The sequence below is a fragment of the Dictyostelium purpureum genome (genome assembly GCF_000190715.1).
Source record: "Dictyostelium purpureum unplaced genomic scaffold DICPUscaffold_183, whole genome shotgun sequence".
Taxonomy (NCBI): domain Eukaryota; phylum Evosea; class Eumycetozoa; order Dictyosteliales; family Dictyosteliaceae; genus Dictyostelium; species Dictyostelium purpureum.
Window position 1 is genome coordinate 1 of NW_003519520.1, and position 25,566 is coordinate 25,566.

Below are 25,566 nucleotides of genomic sequence, written 5' to 3' on the forward strand. Positions count from 1 at the left end.
ATAAAACTAATTAATATTTATTTCTTTTGTTTTTAATGTGTATAATATAAGAGATACTTACTTTTTTTGAAATGAAAATACCCATTTTTAAACAAATAAAAAGCTGATTTAATACTAAAATGAAGCTATTAATTTAATAAAAAAAAAAATTCGAATTTTATATTCAGCTCTAAAATTTATTTTGAATATGGGATAATATTTAATTAATTAATAAAAATTTTTAATTATAATAAAGAATCTATAACTATTTCCTATTATGAAATAGTAGATCAAATCCAAATTGATTTTACCTTTTTTTGTACAATCACTAAATTGGAAATCATCTAATAACTTTTTAAAGACAACAACGCAGCCAAAAAAAAATTAAAAAAATAAAAAAATAAAAAAAAAATGTTTATTGAAATTTCAATAAATAAAAATTATAAAAACACATTTTTTTTTATTATTTATCTATTTATTTATTTTTTTTTTTAATAAATTTTTTTTTTTTTTTTTTTTTTTTTTCCTTTAATTTAATTAACTTAAGAGCTTGTGGATCAAGTGATATGAAATTCTATATAATTTAAAAAGTGATAATTTGAAAGAGTTAATAAATATTAAAAAATAAAAAAAAAAAAAAAAGAAAAATTTATAAATAAAATAAAATTTGATTATTACTATATTAAACATGAAACTATTATTTATATATTTTATTATTTCTCTTTTTTCCAATTAATTGTTTTGTATCTTTAATGTCCATTTTTTAAAAAAATATAAATTAAAACCTTTTTTTTTTAGTTTTATTGAAATAATGAAACTATTAAATTAAATGTTGACCCCAAAAGTAAACCTATGTTTGTTGAAAATGACTAAAAGAAATTTAATTAATTAACCAAATTAAAAAATTAAAAATTAATAAAAACTACTTACAATTACTATTCCAGATAATTCTTTATATTCCCTTTTTACCCTCATTGGAGCTTCAGCCATACATATTGATGATATGAAACCATTTGAAAAAGCAAATAAAAATATTGAGGCAATTGAAATATAAGGTGATTGGAAAATTTCAACATAGATTTGTAAAAAAAATATTGCAATAAACAATAATCTACCTGTTGTAACAAACCATAAAAATTTAATACTAAAAAAGTTTGGTTTTATAAATATTGGAATAATTTTTCCGATGCTATCTGAAACATTATAGGTCCCAATAACAATAATCATATTCCAATCACTATATTGTATTACTTTAAGTTGTATTATGATTCCTGGGAATAAAAATAAAGTAACGAAAAATAATAGAATTGTTAAAAATAAATAGTTGATGTTTTTTAATATAACTTTTTTTAATGGTGATTTCGAATTACTATTAATGCTACTACTTTGAATTTCTATTTCTTCTTCATTGTTATTTTCTATTTCTGTGGTGTTTTCATTTATACTTTCTATATTTTCGTCTATATCTATATCATCAATTTCGATTTTATTATTTTCTAAATTATTTTCTTTTTTCCCACTTATATTTCCGAGGGGTGCAAATAGCAATTATATAAAAAATATTAAAGCCCTTGATTTTCCTAATGACCCAAATGGAATAAAAATATAATAAAGCTATCCCTAGTTCCCATTTATTTAAAGGAGTTTTTTGACATAAATATTAGCTTTACCAAATTATTCTTTATTATTATTACCACTACCCCCTGATACTCCAATTTTAAAATAAAGATATATTAAAATCTATTTTTTATACTATTTTACTATTAAAACCTATTTATAATTACCCAATTTCACAAAAAATTGAATATTGTGGACCAAATAAACTTGCAAGTGCAAAAATTGATGATTGTACAACACTAACAAAGAATGAGGCGATGGCAATTAATATTATAGTTAAAATATATACCCAAAATTGTCCTCCTCTCAATATATTTATTACTGGTATTACCATCATTATAACAATAAATAAAGAATATCCTACTATTATATTTACATGATGTTTGATTTTGCTTTGAAACTTTAGCAATACTATGAATGCTATACAAAACATTACCATACAAACAAATGGAATGGTCGATGATGTTAAATATTTGGGATATATAATATTAAAATAATCTAAAGATGCTAAAAAACTGGTGAATGGGAATAATACTGCAACCGTTAAAAATAGCATCATTATTCCCATTTGATAGTCCTATATATAAAAAGAATTATTTATTAATAAACCTATAAAGTAATAATATTATTTTGAAGTATCTTTAAACTAACAGTTTTTTTTAATACTGGTTCATATTTATTATTTTCTAAACTATAAGTATTTTCTGTATCATTTTTATTAAATAACTTTGATATATCAAGTTCTTTATTATTTTCTTTTTCTATTGTTACCATTATATAAAATAATACATATTAAAAATTATATATATATATAAAAATTTAAATATTATAATAGGTTTAAAAAAAAAATTTAATAATTTATAAAATACATAATTTATAAAAAAAAATTATTATTATTTTTTCTATTTTTTTATAAAATTCATTTATTTTTATTTTTTTATTTTTAGTGTGTCCACCCCCCCAACACCACTCATTGTGTGTTGGTGGGTATATAAAATTTTAAATATAAATATCTTTAAGATTAAATATGTTTTGATATGTTTTTTAATTTTAAAAGATGTTATTAACACACATTTATTGATACACCTAAGAATAATCCAAACTTTGTTGACAATGACTAATATTAGTATTTTAAATAGATAACAAAAATTAATATTCTAAATTACTCTTTATATTCTCTTTTTACTCGTATTGGTAATTCGGCTGTACATATTGAAGATATTAAGCCAATTTAAATGAAAAAAACTGATTAAAGAAAATTTTAAATGAGTAGTTTTCTTATGAAATTCCTGAAGATAGTTTGGTTGGTTCAGGGTTTTGGATTCTGTGATTTTTTTTTTTTTTTCATAATTATTTTTCCCAACTGTTAAAAATAATATTGTTAATCCAATGTTATAATCCTTGCTATTATAAAAAATAAAACCTATTAATTATATTATTTAAATATAAAAATATCAACATTTTTATCTCCAATGGATTATAATCGTTGGTTTGGGTTTCTTTCTTGTCCCTGTTTGAAATTTTAAAAAGATCTTTATTTTATCTTTATCCAATTTCATTTTATTTTAAAATAAAAAATAAAATTTTAAAAAAAAATAAAAATAAAAAAATAAAAAAAAAAATAAAAAATTTTTGTGTGGGGGGGATTTGCTATATTTGTATTTTTTTCAAAAAAACAGGGTGTATATATATTATTTTTTTTTTAATATAAATAAAATAAATTTGAAAAAAATGTTTTTAAAAAAAAAAACAATATTTATTTCTGATGATCAAAATGATTTATAACAAAATGATTTATTTATAATACAAAAAAAAAAATAACAAAAATTATAATTTAATATTTAACAGTAATATGAATAAAATAAATAATAGAAATAATAAATATATTTATTTAATAAAATTAAATAAATCAAAAAAAAAACTAAACTAGAAATTTAAATGGTATTTAAAAAGATATTTTATATTTGTTTTTTTAAAAAAAAAAAAATTTTATTAATTTTATTTTATTATAAAATTAATTTTTTTTTTTTTTTTCTTTTGTTTTATACACAACTAAAATGGATTATTGTGATATAGATAATAAAGAAAATAATTGTTATAATGGTAATTATAACATTCATTGTTTAATACATAAAAAAGATTTAATTTTTGTGTGTGAAAATAAAGAATGCGAAACTCAATTAGCATGTATTAAATGTGTCACTACCACTCATAAAGGTCATTTATTAACCGATTTAGATGAAATCAATATTAACAATAAAGAAAAAATTCAAAACTTAATAAAAGAATTCAAACTTCAATTTCCAAAAATTTCTAATCAAATCAGTATAAATAAAACCAATTTAAAGAAAATAGAAGATATCTATAGTAAAAAATCAAAAATAACTAAACTTGATACTGACGGTGTAGCAAATATGTTTTCAGAAGTAAAAGAATTAGTATTAAAGACTGAAGAAAACTACATAAGAGGTATTGAAGATAACCAAATGGATAGTGAATCAAATTATTCTAAAATGAAAGATGAATTGGAAATGGGAACTGTAGTATTAGAAAAAATATATGAAAAATATAAAACTAATCAAAACATTAATGATTCAATCAGTAATAATGATAATAGTAATAGCCCATTCGACAATATTGATTTTAATAATAAAAGCCACATTATCGAAATATTGTATAGTAATAGTATCAGCAAATCTAAAACCAACCAAAACAATAGTTTTAGTTATGTCCCCTACAATAACAATACAATAATAAGCTCGTGCACTGACATCACCTCTGCAATCAAAACAATTCTAAGATCCAAACCAAGACCAGTACCCAATGTAAATAAATTACCAGAGTTTTTTATAGGTAACTAACTTTTATAAAAAAAAAAAACCAATAGCTTTTATTCATTTAGTAATTACTAATTTTTTTTTTTTTTTTTATTTTTTTTTTTATAGTTAATAAAAATAAGAAGGTTCCTTATTTTCATCAAGGTTATAAAAATTTTGTTGGTGGAAATTTTATGGCCATTAATTTTTCATTTTGTATTAATTTAAGCTTTAATATTTCAAGTACTATTACTGAACTGTATCTTGTTGAAGGAAGGTGTGATCAATTTTTAAATGCTCTTTCAAATTTCAATATGAATTCTGCCCATTTACATTTTTACGATGTTGATATTTGTTCAAACATTAATGTGTACATCAAATATTTCCATTTTCACAAGTATATACTAAATGAATTGTTCAAAAATCCAAACAACCTCTGTAGCCCAACCATCCACATATACGAACTAGAAAAGCCATTGACTTCAGACTCTATCAAAGGAAAAGGAACCACCTTACATATTCACGAAGAGTATGATCATCCAATTGCACCTGGTGTATTAACAAACAATGGAATCCAATACCTTTATTTGTATGATATTAAAAATGGTTTACCAAGAGGTTCGCTTCCAGCTGCTTTAAACCAATTATATCTTGATGGATACAAACACTCTTTCAAAGAAATCGTACCTGAAAACCTAACAGTTTACAACAAGATAAATGGAGCATGGCAACTTATCACCAATGATAAATATTGGTAATAAATAGTAATTTGTTAACTTTATCTTATTTTAAAAGATTTTTTTTTTTTTATATTTCTTTTTTATTTGGGATAAAAATTAATTTTGTCAAATAAGTAAATATTTTAAAAGATTTATTTCATACAAATATGGGTGTGTGTTTTTTTTAAAAGAATGATAATATTTCGCGGTAAAATTTTTTAATTTTTTAAATTTTATTTTTTAAATTTTTTTTTTTTTTGTAATTTAATTTTTTTTTTTGAATTTTTTTTTTTAATTTTTTTTTTTAAATATCGTTAGAAATAAATAATTCTATAATTATTTATTAATTAATTAATTTAATTACATTATTTTTTATAGTTAAATAAATAAATTAAATAATTAAACCTGTATATAATAATAATAATAAAATAAACCTATATTAATAAAAATAATATTTAATAAATATAAAAACTCCATAAAATGCACATTAAATATATTTTTATTAAAGGTTTTAGAAGTTATAAAGATCAGGGTTTCACATCGACAACGATGCACCCTGGTTTTAATGTTGTTAGTAAGTACTAGATACAAAACTATTTTAATAGAGTATTATAATAATGACTAAAATTAATTTTTCCAATTTAAGCTGGTAGAAATGGTGCTGGTAAAAGTAATTTATTTGCTGCTATTAGATTTGTATTGGGTGATCTTAATGTTGGAAATAGTTCAGAAGACAGAACAAAACTATTACATTCATATGGTGGTAATACTGTGCAATCTGGTTATGTTGAAATTCAATTTGATAATTCAGATCAGAGATTTCCAGTAAGTAAAACAAAAAAATAATAAAATTAAGTTTAAAACTAAAAAAAATTTATTAATGATTGTTTTTTTTTTTTTTTTTTTTTTTTTTCAGATTGATAAAAATGAATTTACATTAAGAAGAACATTTGGTACATCAAAAGATGAATACAGTATTGGTAATCAAAAATTAACAAAATCAGATATTAGAAATATGTTTGAAGCAGCAGGTTTTTCAAGCAGTAACCCATACTATATCGTCCAACAAGGTAAAATCAATACTTTAACATTAATGAAGGATAGTGATAGATTAGAATTATTAAAAGAAGTTGCTGGTGCCACTGTTTATGAAGAACGTAAAAAAGAGTCTATTGATATTATGCTCGACAGTGAGAGCAAAGTAAAGAAGATCGAAGAATTTTTAGAGTACATAGAACATCGTTTACAACATTTAGATTCTGAAAGAAAAGAGCTCCAACTCTATCACACTCAAATTGAAAAGAAAAAACTCTTTGAAGCCTATATCAACTATTTAGAAGCTGATGAATCAATTAAAAAAATCGAAAACTTAGAAAAAGATAAAGAGAAATATTTAAAACAATCCTCAAAAGATTCTCAAAAATTAGAAAGATTGTCAAATGAGCTTAAAGGTAAATATATATGTTTTTTTCAATAATATTATAAGAATTTCATATTAATATTTTAATTTATTTTTAAAAGATAATGAAAACAAATTTACAAAAATTTTAGGTGAAATAAAAAAAATTGAAAATGAAAAAAATTCAATGGAGAAATTAAATGAAGTATTCGATAAACAAAAAGCTCAGTTAACAATTCAATTTAAACATTTTAAAAAACTATTAACCAAAGAAAAAGAGAAATTAGAGAAATTAGAAAAAGAACAAATTGTATTAACAAGTAGTAAAGACAAATTAGAAGGTGATTTAGAAAATTTAAAACCAGAATTAGAAGGATCCATTCAGGAGGAAGATGCTATTGATTTGAAACTAGCCAGTACTGAAAGAAAGCTTCAAGAACTTTATGTCAAACAAGGTATGTTCCAATTTAAATCAAAAAAAGAAAGGGATGATTATTTAAATGGGGAATCTCAAAGACTCGATGGTATTATTCGTCAATATGAACAACAGGCCGAGGTTATTGAAGAGGATGTTAATGATATGAAACAACTCCAAGATCAAAAAGAAAAACAATACAACGATAATATGGCATCTAAAGATCAAGAGGCTCAATCCATCAAAACAAGTGAACAAAAATTAAATGAATTAAAACAAGAAAAAGATCAAATGGAGCAAAGAATCTCTACAACTTTTCATCAAATCAATGATATGAAATCAACATTAACCAACTATAGAAACGAATGGAAGAAATCAGAAAGAAATCTCTCTACCATTATGAATCGTGGTCTTAATGATGGTTTAAATCGTTTAAATCAAATCCGTCAAGAAGGTAAAATCAAAGGTATTTATGGTCCACTTATTGATCTCTTTGATATTGTCGAACCAGAGGCAACTTTAGCTTTAGAAGTAGTTGGTGGTAATGGTTTGTTCCACATTGTAGTCGATACTGATGATACCGCCTCAAAGATTTTAGAAATTTTAAATAATGAAAATATTGGTCGTCTCTCATTTGTGCCATTAAATCGTGTAAAGACCAAACCTCCAAAATTCCAAATAGAAAGTGACCAAGTTTATCCACTCATCAAAGCAATTAAATATGATAGCAAATTTGACGAAGCAATGAAATTAGTATTTGGAAAAACTTTACTTTGCAAGGATGAAGAGACTGCTGAAAACGTTAGAAAGTCCAATCGTGTTGATTGTATTACTTTTGGTGGTGATGTATTCCATTCTAAAGGTGCTGTTACTGGTGGTTATTACAACAGAAAGAAATTAAAATTAGAAACCTATCAACAAATTAAAAACTGGCGTCAACAATACAATGAACAATGCGAAATATTGGTAACCAAAGAAACCGAATTAGAACAATTACAACAATCACTCTTAATGATTCAAAAAACAATTAGAAGTAAAGAAGAAGAAAAAAATAAAATCTTATCAAAATCAGATAATAGTAGAGTAGAATTGGATAAAATCTTATCTGAACAATCAATGTACAATGAGATTTTAGAAAAGAAACAAACATTTTTAAAGAAACTCCGTATCGATATTCAAAACTCAAAGGAAACACTCAATGGTTATCAAGAGCAAGTTAAAAGCGAATTTAAGAATAAATTAACTGATGAAGAAAGTAACCAACTTTTAACTCTTTCAGAACAATCTATTCAATTAAAAGAACAAAAAATTAGTATCTCTGATAAAGTTTTAAAATTATCATCAAGAAAAACCCAAATGACAAACCAACTCAATCAAAACTATAACAAACGTTTATTAGAAATTGAACAAGAGTTAAAAGAATTAAATCCACAGGGTACCAATGAATTAATGAATGCTAAACAAGACGAAATCAATACTATTGATCAAGAAATCAAATCATTAAAAGAGAAATTAGAAGTTGTTAATCAATCACTAGAAAGTAAACAAAATGAAATTAAACCAATTAAAGTTTCCATAGATTCATATCGTTCTGAAATCTCTGAACTTGCCGATAAATTAGTAGCAGATAGCAAAAAGATGGAGAACTTGTTATCAACTATTCAAAACTATCACAAGATTAGAGATGCTAAACACCTCAGAGTAGTTTCAAAAGGAGATAGATTCAATTTCGATGACCTTAAACAAGCAAATATTGGTAAAGATGAAGCTGTTGAAGAATTAGCCAAAATTAACAAATCATTAGTTCCACTTCGTCATGTAAATCAAAAAGCCAACGATCAATTTAACACTTTTATGAGTCAAAGAAATAATCTTCACGAAAGAAAGAAAGAGTTGGATGAATCAACTAAAGCAATCGAAACTCTTATTATCACATTAGATCAAAAGAAAGATGAAGCAATTGCTAGAACTTTTAGTGGTGTCGCTAAAAATTTCACTCAAGTATTCAAAGAATTGATTCCAGATGGTAATGCTAAACTCATTATGAAACGTGCTATGGATGATGATGATAACCAAGGTGAAGATCCAAAAGATTGGGATGGAAAAACCCCTGCAGATTTATCATTTACTGGTGTTGGAATTCAAGTTTCGTTCGGTCACTCCCATAAACCATGCTCGATGAGACAACTTTCAGGTGGTCAAAAAACATTAGTTGCTTTAGCTCTTATTTTTGCACTTCAAAGAACCGATCCAGCTCCATTTTATTTATTAGATGAAATTGATGCTGCTCTTGATCACAACTACCGTATTGCTGTATCTAAAATGATTCGTAAGCATTCAAGAGAAATTCAATTTATCGCCACAACATTTGGTCCAGAGTTTGTTATGGATGCTAATCGTAATTGGATTGTAGTTTTCCAAAAAGGTGCTTCAAAAGTAGTTCCAGCCGAAAAAGAAGATGCTCTCCAAGTTATTAAAGCCATTGATACCTCATCAACATTCGATTACTCATACACTGGTATTTCAAAAGAAGAAGAAAATGAAAATCTTCCAATCCTTGGTATTGCTGAAACTAAAGAACTCGTCGAACATCAATATAAGACTGCAAAGAAGAAAGCAATCAAAGCATTAGCTGCTGCAGAAGAAGCATGCGAAACAATGATGAATTATGAAAGTAAAGATGATGGCTCAACAAGTGGATCCAATCAACTTAAAGAGTATAAAAAAGCATTTGAAAAACTCTTTAAAAAATATCATCGTAAATTTGATGATTTTAAAAAAGCAAAAGAAAATTTCATACGTAATGGTGGTATCATTAAATCGACTAAAGAGTTTGAAGATGACGAAAAAGAAATGAAAGAATTAGAGAAAGAAGTGGAAGAAGAAGAAGAAGAAAAAAGAAAGGATAGACAAAGCTCAGATAAAGATTCAGAGGGTGATGTTCAAATGGAGGAAAGTCAAGATCAACATAGACCATCAGACAGAGCATCAAAAAAGAAAACATCACCAACCAAAAGAACCATTAGGGATTCAGATATTGATACTGATGAAGAAGGTGGTAATAAACAATATGACGATGAATCAGATTTTGATGGTGCTCCCTCATCACAACAACGTTTCGATGATGCTTTAGACTCAGTAACCAAAAAACTTAAAGCCTCTGGTTCATTGGAAATTCAAGAGCAAGATGACTCTGATGACTCTGATGATGACTCTGACTCTGATGATGATTCAAATTAATTAATCAATTCTCGACAACAACAACAAAAATAACGTTTCAATTTATAAAACCGAAAACTGTATAAATAAAATTAATTTAATTTTTTTTTTATTAAAATATTTTCCAATAAAAATATCTTAGGGTTTCCATTATTTTTTTAATTTATTTTTTTTTATTTTTTTTTAATTTAAAATAATTTTTTCAATTTTTAAATTAAATTTTTTAAAAAAATTTTTATTTTGTTTATTGTTTACATTTACAAGAAAAATGGTATGTGTGGCTATATTTATTTAAATAAATGGCTATGGCTGTAGAACCAACTCTATAAGTTATATTAACAAAAATATTTTAACCAAATAATTAATTTTTATTTTAAAGAAACTTTATACTTACCCAGGAAACAACCGTGCTTTCAAAGGTTTAATCGCTGCTAAATACGCCGGTGTTGAAGTCGAAGTATGTATTCTTATTTTTTTTTTCATTTATTTATAAATTAATTATGATTTAACATTAAATTTTTTTATCTATATATTAGGTCCCAGCCTTCAACTTCCAAACTGATAGAGACACTGAATGGTTCAAAACTCTTGCTCCATGGAAGAAAGTCCCAGTTTTATCAACTGAACAAGGTCCAATCTTTGAATCAAATGCTATTGCCAGATATCTTGCTCGTTTAGGTGGTAACTTATACGGTACTGATGCCTACACCGCTGGTGTCAATGACCAATGGATCGACTATGCCGCAAATGAAATCGACCCAATTAACTACGGTTGGATTTTATCAATCCTTGGTTACGCTGATTACAGCTCAAAAGAAACCCAAAAATCCAAAGAAAGTATGAAAAAAGTTCTCGGTTTCTTAAATGAACAATTATTAAACAAATCATTCTTAACTGGTGCTCGTATTCAATTAGCTGATGTCATCGTCTTCTGTTCATTACTCAACTTTTACAAAATGGTCTTAGATCCAGCCTTCCGTCAACCATTCGGTAATGTTAACAGATGGTTCATCACCATGTTAAACCAACCAAACGTTAAAGCCGTCGTTGGTGAAGTTGCCCTCTGTGAAAAAATGATGGCCTACGTTCCACCAAAGAAAGAAGAAAAACCAAAAGCTGAAAAACCAAAAGCTGAAGAAAAACCAAAAGCCTCAGAAGAAGAAGAAGTTGAAAAACCAAAAAAGAAAAACCCATTAGATGAATTACCAGCTTCAACTTTCTCATTAGATGAATTCAAACGTACTTATTCAAACAATGAAGTCTCCATGTCAATTCCATGGTTCCACCAAAACTTTGATTCCAACGGTTTCTCAGTCTACTACTGTGAATACAAATACAACGACGAATTAGGTCCACTCTTCATGACCTGCAATTTAATCGGTGGTTTCTTCCAACGTTTAGATTCATTACACAAATATGGTTTCGCCAGCATGATCGTCTTCGGTAAAGACTTAGGTGGTGGTAAAATCGAAAACCAATCAGTTTCTGGTATCTGGGTCTTCCGTGGTAACGAAATCCCATTCGAAATGAAAGATTGTGATGATTCATTAGTCTATGATTGGAAGAAATTAGATGTTGTTGCTGACAAACAATTAATCGACAACTACTTAGCCTGGGAAGGTTTCACCGATAAAAACTTCTTACAAGGTAAATTATACAAATAAACAATTTATCTTTTAATTTTAAAAAATAAAAAAACTTTTTCTTTTTTCTTTTATCATACATAAAATTATTATTCAATAAAAAAAAAATAATCATTATTTTTTTTCATCGCTTTGGGAATTCAAATTAATATACCACGATTATAAAAGAATTTCAAAATACAATATTGAAGCTAGCTTTTTAAACAGAAAACATTCAAAGGAACTCATTCAATATAATTAAAAGTTATTAGTTTCAATATTGGTTTTTTTATTTTATATGATCTTAACAAATGATAAAATCAATAATCACTATATTCACTTTATTTATTTGTTATTTTGTGTTGGATATTTTAAATTGAATTTTTAAAAAATTTTTTTTTTTTTTTTTTTTTTTTTATTCGCAAAATAAATAAAAATAATTTTTTAATTTTCCAAATAAAAATAGCTACCAATATTATAATATATTTTGTTTATGTCAATATTGCAAAATTTATAAAAAAAATATAAAGATATTATTGTTGTTCTCAAATACGTGATTTAGTTTATTTTTAGCAACACAAAAAATCACAAAACGCGAAAAAAAAAATATATTAAAAAATTTTTTCGTTTTTTTTTAAAAAAGGTTTTTGATAAAATATCACTGTTTTTTTTTGAAGCTTTGTTAATCAATTTTAAAAAAATTCAATCGTTCTTTGAGCCTTTTATTTTTTTTGTAAAACTCTTTATAAAAAATCACATCGTTCGTTTTCATTATATAAACTCAACTTTTTTTTTTTTTTTTTTTTTAATCAAAAAATATATTTAACTAATTTATTTACCAAAAAATTATATTATTATTTTTTTTTTAATATTAAAAAAAATGAAAAAAAATAAAAAAATAATATTTTTATTTTTACTAATATTTATTATTCAAAGTAGTTTTATATTTACAGTTGAATCAGTATCAACGTTGGACTTAACATCATGGTCAACAAATGGTACTTTATCAACATGTATATATTATGACTTTGTAAAAAATGAATATTACGATTTAAATCCGTTATCAAAAGCTGAAGGATACGAAATCCTAACTTTCAACCCAACCACCGGTATATGGGTAACCCACTTTAATTTTAATTTTTGTAAAAGAGCTCCAAAATGTACAATGGTCGCAAATGAACTTGCTTGCTTACTAGATGCAACAAATGGTTTAAGATACACAACTTATACAGATTTAAATAAAGTTCACACAGCCACATTCTTTGACAATTATTTCAAAATCAAATATGAATCAAGTGTTTGTGGTTCCAATGGATTTGTGTATCAATTCGAGTGTGACCAATCGAAAGATTACTTATATGTAGCCACAAGTAATAAATGTACTCATATTATCAAATCAAAGCATGCTTGTAAAAAGAAAGGTGTATTATTTAATAATGGTGTTTTATACGATTTAAGAGCTTTGTAAGTAGCAGTAGTTATTTGTTCATTTATATTTATGAAAATATTAATATTTTATTTACATTTTTAACCAATATAGAGCATCCACAAATTTATATCAAAGTACTGATTATAGTAAAGATGTTTTGTTTAATTTATTCGATAATGCAGACAGATGCACATCATTAAGCGGGGTTACTTCAAATAAATATCAAGCTTGTCTCTTAACCATTAAAGATAAAACAAAAACTATGGATAATAATTTAAGATACGATTTAAATAAAGGAGTTTTAAATACTGGCTCAGTTACAGAAGCTAAAACTATCACTTTTGACACAGTTAACCAAATTATTACTATTAAAATCTCATCTCCTCAATCTTATTCAACTCAATGCACTACCTCTTATAGCCGTTTCTATACATCATTTAATCTCTATTGTGATCCTTTCAAACATTACTATATTGACCAATTAGAAACTTCAAATACTTCCAACTGTTATAATAATATCAAAATTTATACTAAATATGCTTGCCCAACTTCATATCTCTTTGATAACTCTCAATTTTACGATTTGTCACCAATTCAATTGTAAGTTTTAAAAAAATAGATATATATTATAAATTTGGTTATTAATATTGTTATTTATTCTTTATTTTAAAGACCTCAAACAAGTTTCTATAACATTAAACATGTTACAAATTCAAAAACATTTAATATTTTATTTAATATTGGTAATAAAGTGAAACAGTGCCATGATTTAATGGGTGTTAGCACAGGTATTCATTATGCATGTCAATATTCATATTCAGATGGAAATACTTATCAAATTGCTTCAGCTTCTCAAGGTCAAAAGGTAACTTTCGATTATAATAGAATCACACTTGAATATAAATCAGCACCCGTCTCTGGTGAATGTCTTAGAAAATTAATAATAGAATTACTTTGTGATCAAGAAACACATTTTACAATTTTATCTGCTGCCGAGTCTAGTGTTTTATGTACCTATACAATTCGGGTTTCAACCAAATATGCTTGTCCATCTAGTGTTTATTATGATACCTCAAAATCAAATTATTTCGATTTAACTCAATTAACAAAGTAAGTATATATATCTTTTTGATATATTTTTTAAAGAAAATATTTATAAAAAAGTTTAATTTTATTAGAGTAGACGAAAGAAGGGTTTATATGTCTGCAAATGGAGTTTCATATACTCTCGCATACGCTATTGGCAGAATGGCCCCATATTGTCGATATGGTTTACCAATCCTTGATCTTCACTCTTGTCAACTTATTAATGGTAATATTTATCATGTTGGAGGTCTTGGTAATCAAAAATCCATTGCTTCTAGTAATGGTATAGTTGTTTCATATGTTCCTACTGCAGGTTTTAGCCAAATTCAAAGAGTTTTAAATCTCGATTTAAGATGTGATTCATCTACTGAATATTCTCTAATAACTGCATTTGAAACCACTACAGGGGCTATGGAATATTTTTATAATTTACAAGCAAATTCAAAATATGCATGTCCATTAGCCTCAGCACCAATATTACCTGCAATTAGTCCTCCAGTACCTTATATTTTAAGTGGTGGTCCAGCCTCAAATAATCCAAATTTAGAAAATCATTTAAATGGTAAATTTTATGATACATCAAGAAGCAAATATTATGACCTTAGTGCTTTAAGAAGGTAATTAATTTTTTGAATCCATATTAATAACAAAGATGAATTTTTATACTAAATAATTTTTTAATTTTTTAGAGCTTCAACCGGAACACCATATACATATGCAAGTAGTCAAGAATTATACTATTACAATTTATTTGGTTCAACCTCTTCTTGTAATAATATTGTTAAAAATGAATGGTATCAATCATGTGTTTTAAAATCAGGAACTTATAAACTCCAAGGCCATTTATCATCATCAGATTATTCATTTATTGAAAATGGTGTAACAATTGCATATTATTCAAATGTTGTCGAATCCGAATGTAGTGTTAATAATGGTGTTAGAAAGTTTGAAATTGAATTTACATGCGATGCATCCCAAGAATATTCTTTAGTATTGGTTACAAATACTAATGCTTGTTACATTAAACTCCATATTAAAACCAAGTATGCATGCCCAATTAATTCAATGTTTATTTTCCATGGTTTACTATATAATCTCAAACCAATGACATTATCATCTTCAAGTAATCCATTTTCAACTTCAGTTACTGTGTCTGGAAATGAATATGACGTTTTCTTTAATATTTTTAACCCATGTGACTTTTGTAAAGTTAGAGCTTCAACTTCAACTACCCTTTATGCTGCCATCGTTTCAAAATCTGGTACTTCTGTTCAAGTTACTTCTATTGCTAATAAGCCAACTATTAACCCTACAGTTTTTTCAGATAGTTTACAAAGAATGGTTCTAGTAACTTTTGGTACTGTACTCCGTTTAGTACTTATGTGTGACCCAAAAACTTCTTATACTGTTTTAAAAATGACAAATCCATCATCAAATGATTATATTTTATATATCTATACAAAATATGCTTGTCCTTCATATAAATTGTTTGAAACAACAAATGGTAACCATATTGACATATCCCCACTTCAAAACTCTGTCAACGTAGAACCTTTTTCACTTATTAATCCTCAAAATAACGATAAGATTTATTATACTATTGGTAATGGTGTTTTTGGAGGATGTGGAGAAGGTTTCCAAACATCACAATCATGTATTGTTTCAAGCACAGGCTCAATAACACCTATTGCTGATATTACAAAAAGTCAAATTATTACCAAAATATCAAATGGTTTACAAATTAGTTATTATGGTCTTGTATCAAGTGCTTTTGATCCTCCACCAAATACAGATGATATTTATGGTTATAGATATTCTTCTTTTACAATTGATTTACAATGTGACTCAACTATAGATTATGCTCTAGAAACTTTCAAGGTTTATAAAAATTATGTATCAGTTAAGGCCAAATCCAAATATGCATGTCTCAAATCCATCTCAAACGACATCATTTCCAATCCTTATGTAGACCCTTGCGTATTAACATGTGAAAAAAAAAAACTTACTGACCCCAATGATATAGTTAACGTACTTCAAAGTCTTGGTATTTGTCAAGCTGAGTTTATGGTATATAATATTAGAAATTTATTAGATAGATGGGTTGGAAACAGTATCGAAGGTGATTACACAAGTGGACAAGTTTATAAAGACCTTTTCACATCTTTGCCACCTGCAAATTATATTCTTTCACGTTATGCCGCATTAAATTTCCACAAAATGCTTGGGCATACAGTCCCAGCTGGTAAGGACCAAAGGTTCTATTAGATTATCAGATATGTTTTATGTTACCAGTGATCTTAAACTAATTACATCATCTCAATCAAATTTACTCATGGGAACTGGTGATCCATATACCAATCTATATTATAAACAATTTGGTTCTGAAGAATACGGTCTTGCAATTATTGAATATCAAGGTAAACTTTGTTATTTTGAAGAAACTACAAGAGCCATTGCTGAATCTACCAAATTTTTTGAAAAGTGTCCATTTTATTTCTTTCCCATAGTATCAGGTATAACTTCCTCAAGCGGTTATACAGGTGGAGACTTTAAAATTCTTGGTTATCGTTTTCTTTCAGACTCATATAGGATTGTCTTTTCAAGCCAAAGTGGAATTTCATATGGTACCATAATGAACAGATCCGATGATGTTATTATTGTTATTATCCCAAGAGGTTTAGGTAGTGGTTTTGTTTATCTCGAAACATTTGGTGGTGCACAAACAAAAAAATTCGAATTCACATTCATAGAGAGAAAATCAGAGAAAATTATAATCAACGAATTCCAAACAGCAGAAGTTAATAGATTCTATTTTATTGGTTCTGGTTTTGACTCAGTTATTAAACCATACATCATGGAGAATAATGAATTAATTCACTGCGAATTTGAAAGTAGTTGTAATAAAGTACCAACATCAATTATCGAAAGATTACCAGAAGGTCAATATGTAGCCAATCGTCCATGTCTCAGTCAACAAGCATATGTATCAAATGAAAATTATTTCAACCCAAACATATACAAAATCTTTGTTTGTATTAAAAAATCTTTGGGTGTTGGTAAAGGCACAATCAAATTTGATGAAACTGGTGATGTTATCAGCTATAGTTATAGTAGGCCATACTTTTACCAATTAAGCGAATATTTTATGGGAACCGATGGTGGATATATGCACATTAGTGGTAGTAATTTCCCTCCAACTAAAGAAGTTATTGATAAAGGTTTAACACCACCAACAGTTTGGCCAGAGACTAATGTTTACTTTAGTGGTATTGAAGTTTCAAATGTAGAATGGACAAGTTCTAGTGATTTCAAGGTTTTAATACCACCAGGTATTGGGATGGGTTCAGTTACTTTTAGAGTAGGTGGCCAGTCTCCTGAGCAAGGTGGTTATTCTGTAATGTATGGTTTTCCATCAGTAAATACAAGAAGTCTTGGTTCGACAGATGGTGGGGAATTATTTTTCATTGGTAAAAACTTAGTTCCATTATCATTAGCAAGTCAAATTAATCAAATACCACCAGATAACTCAAATAATTTTAAAATTAACCAAGTTATTTCAAAATCAATAACATGGTATAACTCTACCCACGTTAAAGCTATGGTCCCAAAAGGTATTGGTACAATCCCAGTTTCGGCTACAGTTGGTGGATTTAAATCAGATTATTCTTATCCAGGAGGCCAACATTTCCAATTTTTCTCATATGATAGTCCATATATTACACCAACACCATATATTTCATTTGAAAATGACTTTATTACCATCAACGGCCAAAATTTCGTCCCAGTTGGAATTGATCCAGAAACTGATAGTAATGTTGCTATGTATTTCGGACCTAGTACTGTTAAAATTGGCGATAATTTATGTAAAGAAACCATTTGGGTAGATTCAAAGACTATTAAATGTAAAGTTCCAGCAGGTTCAGGTATTGGGTTATCAATTGAAGTCTATATTGGTGGTTTAAAATCAACTTTAAATAATTATTTTTCATATTACGATCAATGTGATCATGTATGTGATCAATTAACCAAAGACGAATTAGAAGACATTAAGAAAAATGGTAAAACTGATTTAAAGAGTTCTTTAATTTTAATGGGAAGTTGTTTAAACCAATTCAATAATTACTCATCATTTGAAGTTATTGAGTCATTTATTTTAAATAGATGGGTTAAAGATCCAACACCAAAAAACCATATTTCAGGTCAATTATATAAATATTTAAATGGTGATTCATCAAAACAAACCGTTCAACTATTAGCAAAATACTTTAAAACACCATCCTTAAGTATTTTAGATGATGTCAATACATGCACATATAATACAAATAGAATAACCTTTTCCTTGTATGATATTATCAATGTTAGTGCTGATATCTTCAAATTGGTAGTTGCTTCTCCAGTAATTGAGGGAAACATTATTAAATATTCCAAAGGTTATTCAACTTATTATTTTTCATCTCCAAAATCAACAGAAACCAATATAGGTTTATCAATTGTTTTCATTAATAATAGAATCTGTAGTTTTATCGAATCATCATATCAAGACTTTAAGAATGGTAAAATTTTAACATCATGTCCAGTAGGTCCAATCGTAGATCAAGTCACCAACCCAACTACAACCACAGCTAATGGTCAATATTCAATCACGGTCCAAGGTAGATTATTTGATCAAACAACATTAGTTAAAGTCAAATCTACTCAATGTGATGTTAACTACAATGGTATTGTAACTGATCCAACTACCAATATCCAAACATTAACATGCTCATTACCATTAAGCACAACACCAGATTTCTCATTGGCTCCAATTACAATTTATAATCAATATACCAAGGATTATTACGAGAATCAATACTCATTTAAAAAAGAATTTTTCTTTAATTACCCAGTTGCCAAAGTTAATCAAATTATCTATCCAAATAATAACGATTTATCGGTCGAGATTGACTCAACTATTCAAATCATTGGTGAAAATTTCTTTACATTCGGTATTCAGCTAACTAGTGGTATTCAAGTTACAAATGGTGAAATAGATTTAACTCACACAATCTTTGACCAAAAAAGCATTAATGGAGTTGATTCTTTTTCAATTAAAGCCAGCAGTTATGGTAAAATAAATATTATAAAAGTTTATTATTTAAATAATTTAATCATGAAATTTGGTGAAGATGTAGATAATGACTTTTCAATTTCAGAACCAATTATAACCAGTCTATCTAAATCAAGTGGTTTTTATAATGATGTTGTTACTATCTATGGTAACAACTTTTATAATGGAGAAACCAAAGTCTATTTTTCAGAAAAAGAGTGCCAAACAGTTGAATGGGTCTCAAATAAAGAAATAATTGTCACTGCACCACATGGTTATCTCTATGCAATCGTTAAAGTTCAAGTTGGTGATTCAACAAACGATGAAGAGTTTAAATTTAACTATGGAGTCCCAACTATTGATAAAGTGATATATCATCCACAGATCAATACAAGTGTTACAGATTATATAGATAATTTTGTAATTGTCGGTAGAAATTTAGGTTCTTATATAAATGAACAACCAGATATCTATATTTTAGATAGTGTAATTACTTGTGATTCATATTTCTGTAGCGAAGATGAATTTGACACAGAAGATGAAGAAAATCAATCAAATATTTGTTCCCATTTAAAAAAAATAGGATATCAACACTATAATGAACTTATCGATATTTTCTATTGCTCATTTGACTCTTTTATTGGCAAAAATCTTACAATTGATATCGAGATTATTGATGGAACTCAAGTTTCAAATAAAACATATTTATACTCTTACTTTGAGCCATATGTCGAAAGTATGTCATTAAATCAATCAAACACTGATGGTGGTTTAAATATTACAATTGATGGTTATAACTTCCCACCATTTGAAACTTTAAGCCCTTACTATGATAATTCGGATATTACCTGGTTAGAGGAATCAAATGTTACAATTGGTTCTAATTATACATGTGCACTTACCGAGTTTTTCAATTCAACTCAACTTAATTGCACAATCCCACCAGGAATCGGTGCAAATCATACAATTGTCGTCTTTGTTGGTCAACAAAACTCATCTCTAGTTAGCCAAGAATATTTATTCTCATATAATCCACCAGCACTTAATATTTCATCAGATAAAGAAAGTGAAGATAAAGTTTATTATAGAGCCCCAACCAACGGTACAGTTCAATTTATAATTAATGGTACAAATTTCATTCCAAAGGATTTATCAAGCTATTATAATGAAAATGAAAATATAACATTAAATTATATTAAAATTGGAGAAAACTATTGCAATGAAACCAAATGGATCAACTCTACTTCAATCGAATGCAAACCACAACCAGGTATTGGTGAGAATTTATTAGTTCAAGTTATGGTTGGTGGTCAAATAACAAATGAAACAGTTTATTTCTCTTATGATAAACCAGTTTTGAATAATGTAAATTACACAGCCCCAACAAATGGTACCAAGGAAGTTACAATTTCTGGAGAAAACTTTATTCCAATTGAATTTATTGAACAAAATAATGGTAATATTAATGAAGCTGAAAACTTTATTAAAATTGGCGATACTAAATGTGATGAAACCAAATGGATCAACTCTACCCATGTTTCATGTAAACCATCACCAGGTGTTGGTAAAGATTATCTTGTTTCAATTACAGTTGGAAATCAAAAATCAAACGAAACTATTTATTTCTCTTATGATAAACCAATTTTAGATCAGAATAGTTATAACGGTTCAACAAATGGTACCACCACAATCGAAATTTCAGGTCAAAACTTTGTACCAAAAGAATTGGCAGAGCAATACAACAGTAATCAAAATGAAAATAATAACATTAAAGTTGATGGTTTCGATTGTTTAATCATTGAATGGATCAACTCAACAGCAGTTAAATGTAGAGTTCCATCAGGTCAAGGTAAAGAATTAGAAATTAAAGTTTTAGTAGAAAATCAAGAAACTGAATCAAATAAATTTTTCTCATATTATCCACCAACAATCGAATCTGTTAATCCAAATAGATATAGATCCAATAGTGACGATACTGTCAAAATAACAATTAAGGGTTATGATTTCGGTAAAGATAATCAAGTCGTTAAAATTGGTGACAATGATTGCACACAGGTCGAATTTAACAATAAAGATTTAACATGCAATTTGCCAAAATCAAATAAAGTTGGAAAAGAAATTGTAAAAGTAATGGTTGCTGGCCAAGATTCAAACACCGATATTTCCTTTGAATATTATGGTAAACCATTCATTGATAGTATCTCAAAACCATCTTTTACAACATTTGATGGTGGAGATGAAATCACAATCAAAGGTGGTAACTTTATCGAAAAAGGTGAAAACGAAGATGATCTCTCAGTATTATTCAATGGTGAAAGTGCAACAACTGTAGGTAAAGCTACAAATGAAACAATTGTTATTTTATCAAAGAAGGGTTATAAATCAAATACTCCAATTAAAGTAAAATTAAATGGACAAGAAAGTAATGAGGATACATCATTCTCATACTCTGATCCATCAATATCATCAGTTTCACCATCAAGTGGAAAATACAATCTTAAAACTCCAATTTCAATTAATGGTAAAAATCTAGGTTTAGAAGGCGAGGAATCTGAATTAACAATTAGTATTGGTTCTTCAAGTTGTGATAGTGTTCGTATTGTATCAAGCCAACTTGTAACATGCACTGTACCTTCAGTTTCAAGAGAAGAATCAGGTACAAAAGAATTAACCCTTAGATTCAATTCTAAGGATACCGAGTCACAATATACTTATGAAGATGAAGATTCAAGTGATAGTAGTGATAGTAGTAAGGGTAGTGGTGATGATGATGGTGGTGATGATGGTGGTGGTGATGGTGATGGAACCTCTACTTCTTCAGGTAGCTCAGGTGGAGCTGCTGCGGGTGCTGCTGCTGCTGCAGGTGGTGCCGCAGGTAGTGCTACTACAGGTGGTGCTACTACAGGTGGTAGTACTGGGGGTGGTGAAGGTGGCACAGATGGTACAAGTGGTACAGGTGTCTCAGGTGGCACAGGTGGAACATCAACAACACTTCTCCCAACTAGTGGACCAGGTGGATCAGGTGGATCGGGTGGATCGGGTGGATCGGGTGGATCAGGCTCATCTACAGGTAGCGAAGATATTAAAAAATGCATTTATAACCCAATCGATACAATTTTGTCTTTTAGCAATCCAAATAATGAAGCCATAACATGTATTGATAGTACCGGTTCATCAAATATATTTACAAGTGGTTTTAGTTGCACAAATACATCTTCAACAACAATAGAATGTTCGAATAATGGCGATTTAATTACTTTCCAAGATTCTGTTAGATGTTATCTAGACAACCAAGAACTTAGTGGATGTTCACTTGGAACTTTAGAAGGTATTACTGAAATTTTAGATTTAACAGATCAAAAATTAGAATGCAACTATAACAAAGAAACAAATACCTTAACTGCTAAAAACAATGAACATCAATTCATTTTCTGCTCCAATGGCGATGATTACAATCACAAATTTGAATTCAATCAAAATGTTATTTGTAATAAAAGATATGATCCAGAAACATCACTCGAATCAATTGGTTGTTCAATGGAACAAAATCCAGACTATGTTATGTTCTTTGATAGATCGGTAAGATGCTACATTGACGATAAAACATCATGCTTCATGAATATCTCTTCAAGCAGCAACTAAATTTAATAACTATAAATAATAAATTAAGTTTTTTCAACATAATTATTTTTAAAACTTCATCTTTTTGAAAGAAAAAATTTTAATGAACTTTTTTTTATTTTTATTATAAATAAGCGATAAAAGTATAATTATTTGATTCTGTTATTTAAATTATTTGAAAACAAATGTGATAATAGAATTTATTTTTTTAAAACCAACTTTATTTTTTTAATATAAATACTCCAATAATAATTAATTATAATTCATTCTTTTTACCTTTAATAACAAAGGGGTTCCGGAATCAGGCACTCAATATTCATTTTATTTGTAATAAAGTTATGCACAACTAAGGCGTGAGGTGACCAACTTAACAAAAGGGAAATTTCTTAATTTATACCATTAATTTGAACTCCAACTTTATATCTTCCGACTTATGTAATAAAGTGCACTAAGGCTTGAGGTGACCAACTTAGAAAAAGGGAAATTTCTTAATTTAACTATTAATTTGAATTCCTAGTTTAATTGTTCTTTTTGTATTAATTGCTAACCACGAATCTTTGCCTTACCCCTTCAATATGAAGAGTGCAAAGGTTAATACGACTTTTATTTATTTTTATAATTTTTTTTAGTTATTTACTTTCAGGTTATCGAATTTTAAATTTTTTTTTTTTTTTTTTTTGATGTTCTTTTTTGTTAGCTTGTATGGCTATTTCACAAGATTTTTAAGTAGTTCTCGTTGACTCTATCTTCTATATTTCCATATGGTCTCTCCTGGTTGCACAACTTCTTTGCAATTAATACAAAAAAGTCACTATATTTCAGTTAATTGTAACTCAAATTCAAACTCATCCCCGTTGGTCTAGTGGTGAGGATTTTCGCCTGTCACGCGAAAGGCCCGGGTTCAATTCCCGGACGGGGAGTTTTTTTTAAATTTATATTTCTTCCTAGAGATTTTGTATTAATACCACCATCAGTAAAAAATTGTTGTATTATCATCAATTTTATTTTACTAATTTAAAGCATTTGCTTTTAATTATCTTCACTTTTAAAAAAAAAAAAAAAAATTTTATTTTACTGATTAATTTAAAGCATTTTCTTTTAATTATCTTCACTTTTAAAAAAAAAAAAATCATTTAATTATAATAATTAATAATTTTAATAATAAGTATTAATTGCATCTATAACAATTTCATTCAACATACACAGAACAAACTATCATGAATATGTCAGAACAATATAACCAAACAACAACTACAACATGAAAACCTTTTAAACAAATCAATTATAAACACTAACAAAAAAAATAGCAATAAATAAATATTTTCAGAAAAATTTGTTTCAATTTGAAAAAAAACTATTTTACAACCTATTAAATTTAAAATAACTCTAAAAAAGAGTTTATAATATTTTTTATTTTTATATTTAAACTATTAAGTAATAATAAATGGACAGAGTTTTTAATATTGATGATGACTATAAATAAAAAAGAAAAATATATTCTTAAAATATACATTTTTTTAAACTAATGTTTTTTTAATACAAATACCATATGGTCTGATATCTTTTTCTGTTGGTGAAATCCAATACGCCGCATCTTTTGTTTTTTCTTCTGAAATTTTTATTAGTGTTTTTGGATTTACACGGTTTTGAAATACAACAATATATTTGTAACCACCGTTAATAAAGGACTTTGCATATTTTTCTGCACATTCGATCAATGGTGTAGAGTAAATGCCTACTCCAAAAGCAAATCTTTTACATTTTGATAAGTTATAACCATCTTCTGCAATAGAACCAGATTCCGATCTACCGGTACCATGATAAGAAACTGGCCATTCACCTGGTGAGTTATCAAAGCTTAACCATTCACTTCCTTCACTTGAAAATATTCCTTCAACATTTATAGCAAATCTCATCCAGCCACATGGACGTTTATAAATCTCTCCACCTCTGATAAAAATACCATTATCAACTATATTTGTAAAATCATGATTGAATTTAGGGGAAAGAAATTTATCATCAATATAAAATATTTGATCCCCACCCCCACTCAATCTTAATACCAGGAGTAGTGTGGAATCACTTTGGATATTATAATCCCCAAATGTTTTTTCATTTTCCATTTGTATACCACCAAACATTAAACGTTGTTGTGATGGAGGAGCACCTTCCCCTGAGGCTGAAATTATATTTTTAAACTCAATAATTTTAGTAATTGATGTTATTTGTTTATATTCTAATTTCTTACCAGTAATAGTTTTAACATAAATTGTCATATTTTGTAAACTACTTGTTTTTGAAATGCTCCCTAGGTATCCTCTCGATAAACATTGTTTATGGATAGTATCTGCATCTAAACAATATTGATTTTTTCTATAACCTTTTTTTTCAAGTTGATATCCACTTAAGCTTGCTGATAAGCCATCAAGTAGCAATTGGTGGTTCATTTTAAATTATTATTTTTTATAATTTTTTTTTTTTATAAATGGTGAATAAATAAATAATAAAAAATTTATATAAAACAAAAAAAAAAAAAAAACAAAACTTAAAATTTAAAC

The 25,566-nt window shown here is 27.1% G+C and overlaps 5 protein-coding genes across 5 annotated transcripts; 4 read left to right on the forward strand and 1 right to left on the reverse strand.

The window, feature by feature from the left end:
* Positions 1 to 3,653: 3,653 nt before the first annotated feature.
* Positions 3,654 to 5,170, forward strand: DICPUDRAFT_80399 (uncharacterized protein; the record flags this gene model as incomplete). The annotated part of the gene is made up of 2 exons (XM_003289576.1): positions 3,654 to 4,449; positions 4,542 to 5,170. 2 exons carry the CDS (start codon positions 3,654 to 3,656, stop codon positions 5,168 to 5,170), a joined length of 1,425 nt encoding a protein of 474 aa, XP_003289624.1.
* Positions 5,171 to 6,567: 1,397 nt separating this feature from the next.
* Positions 6,568 to 7,388, forward strand: DICPUDRAFT_92341 (uncharacterized protein; the record flags this gene model as incomplete). Its single annotated transcript, XM_003289577.1, has 2 exons — positions 6,568 to 6,582; positions 6,653 to 7,388. A coding segment is annotated over exon 2 (669 nt), but the record flags the coding sequence as incomplete, so codon positions are not given.
* A 3,154-nt stretch (positions 7,389 to 10,542) lies between these two features.
* DICPUDRAFT_92342 (uncharacterized protein) lies at positions 10,543 to 11,853 on the forward strand. The gene is made up of 2 exons (XM_003289578.1): positions 10,543 to 10,621; positions 10,701 to 11,853. The coding sequence occupies exon 2, from the start codon at positions 11,004 to 11,006 to the stop codon at positions 11,826 to 11,828; it is 825 nt and encodes a 274-aa protein (XP_003289626.1). The 5' UTR covers positions 10,543 to 10,621; positions 10,701 to 11,003; the 3' UTR covers positions 11,829 to 11,853.
* A 7,453-nt stretch (positions 11,854 to 19,306) lies between these two features.
* DICPUDRAFT_36081 (uncharacterized protein) lies at positions 19,307 to 23,029 on the forward strand (the record flags this gene model as incomplete). The annotated part of the gene is made up of 2 exons (XM_003289579.1): positions 19,307 to 20,513; positions 22,755 to 23,029. Coding segments are annotated over 2 exons (1,482 nt in total), but the record flags the coding sequence as incomplete, so codon positions are not given.
* Positions 23,030 to 24,525: 1,496 nt separating this feature from the next.
* Positions 24,526 to 25,284, reverse strand: DICPUDRAFT_36089 (uncharacterized protein; the record flags this gene model as incomplete). Its single annotated transcript, XM_003289588.1, has 1 exon — positions 24,526 to 25,284. The coding sequence occupies one exon, from the start codon at positions 25,282 to 25,284 to the stop codon at positions 24,526 to 24,528; it is 759 nt and encodes a 252-aa protein (XP_003289636.1).
* Between the last annotated feature and the right edge of the window lie 282 nt (positions 25,285 to 25,566).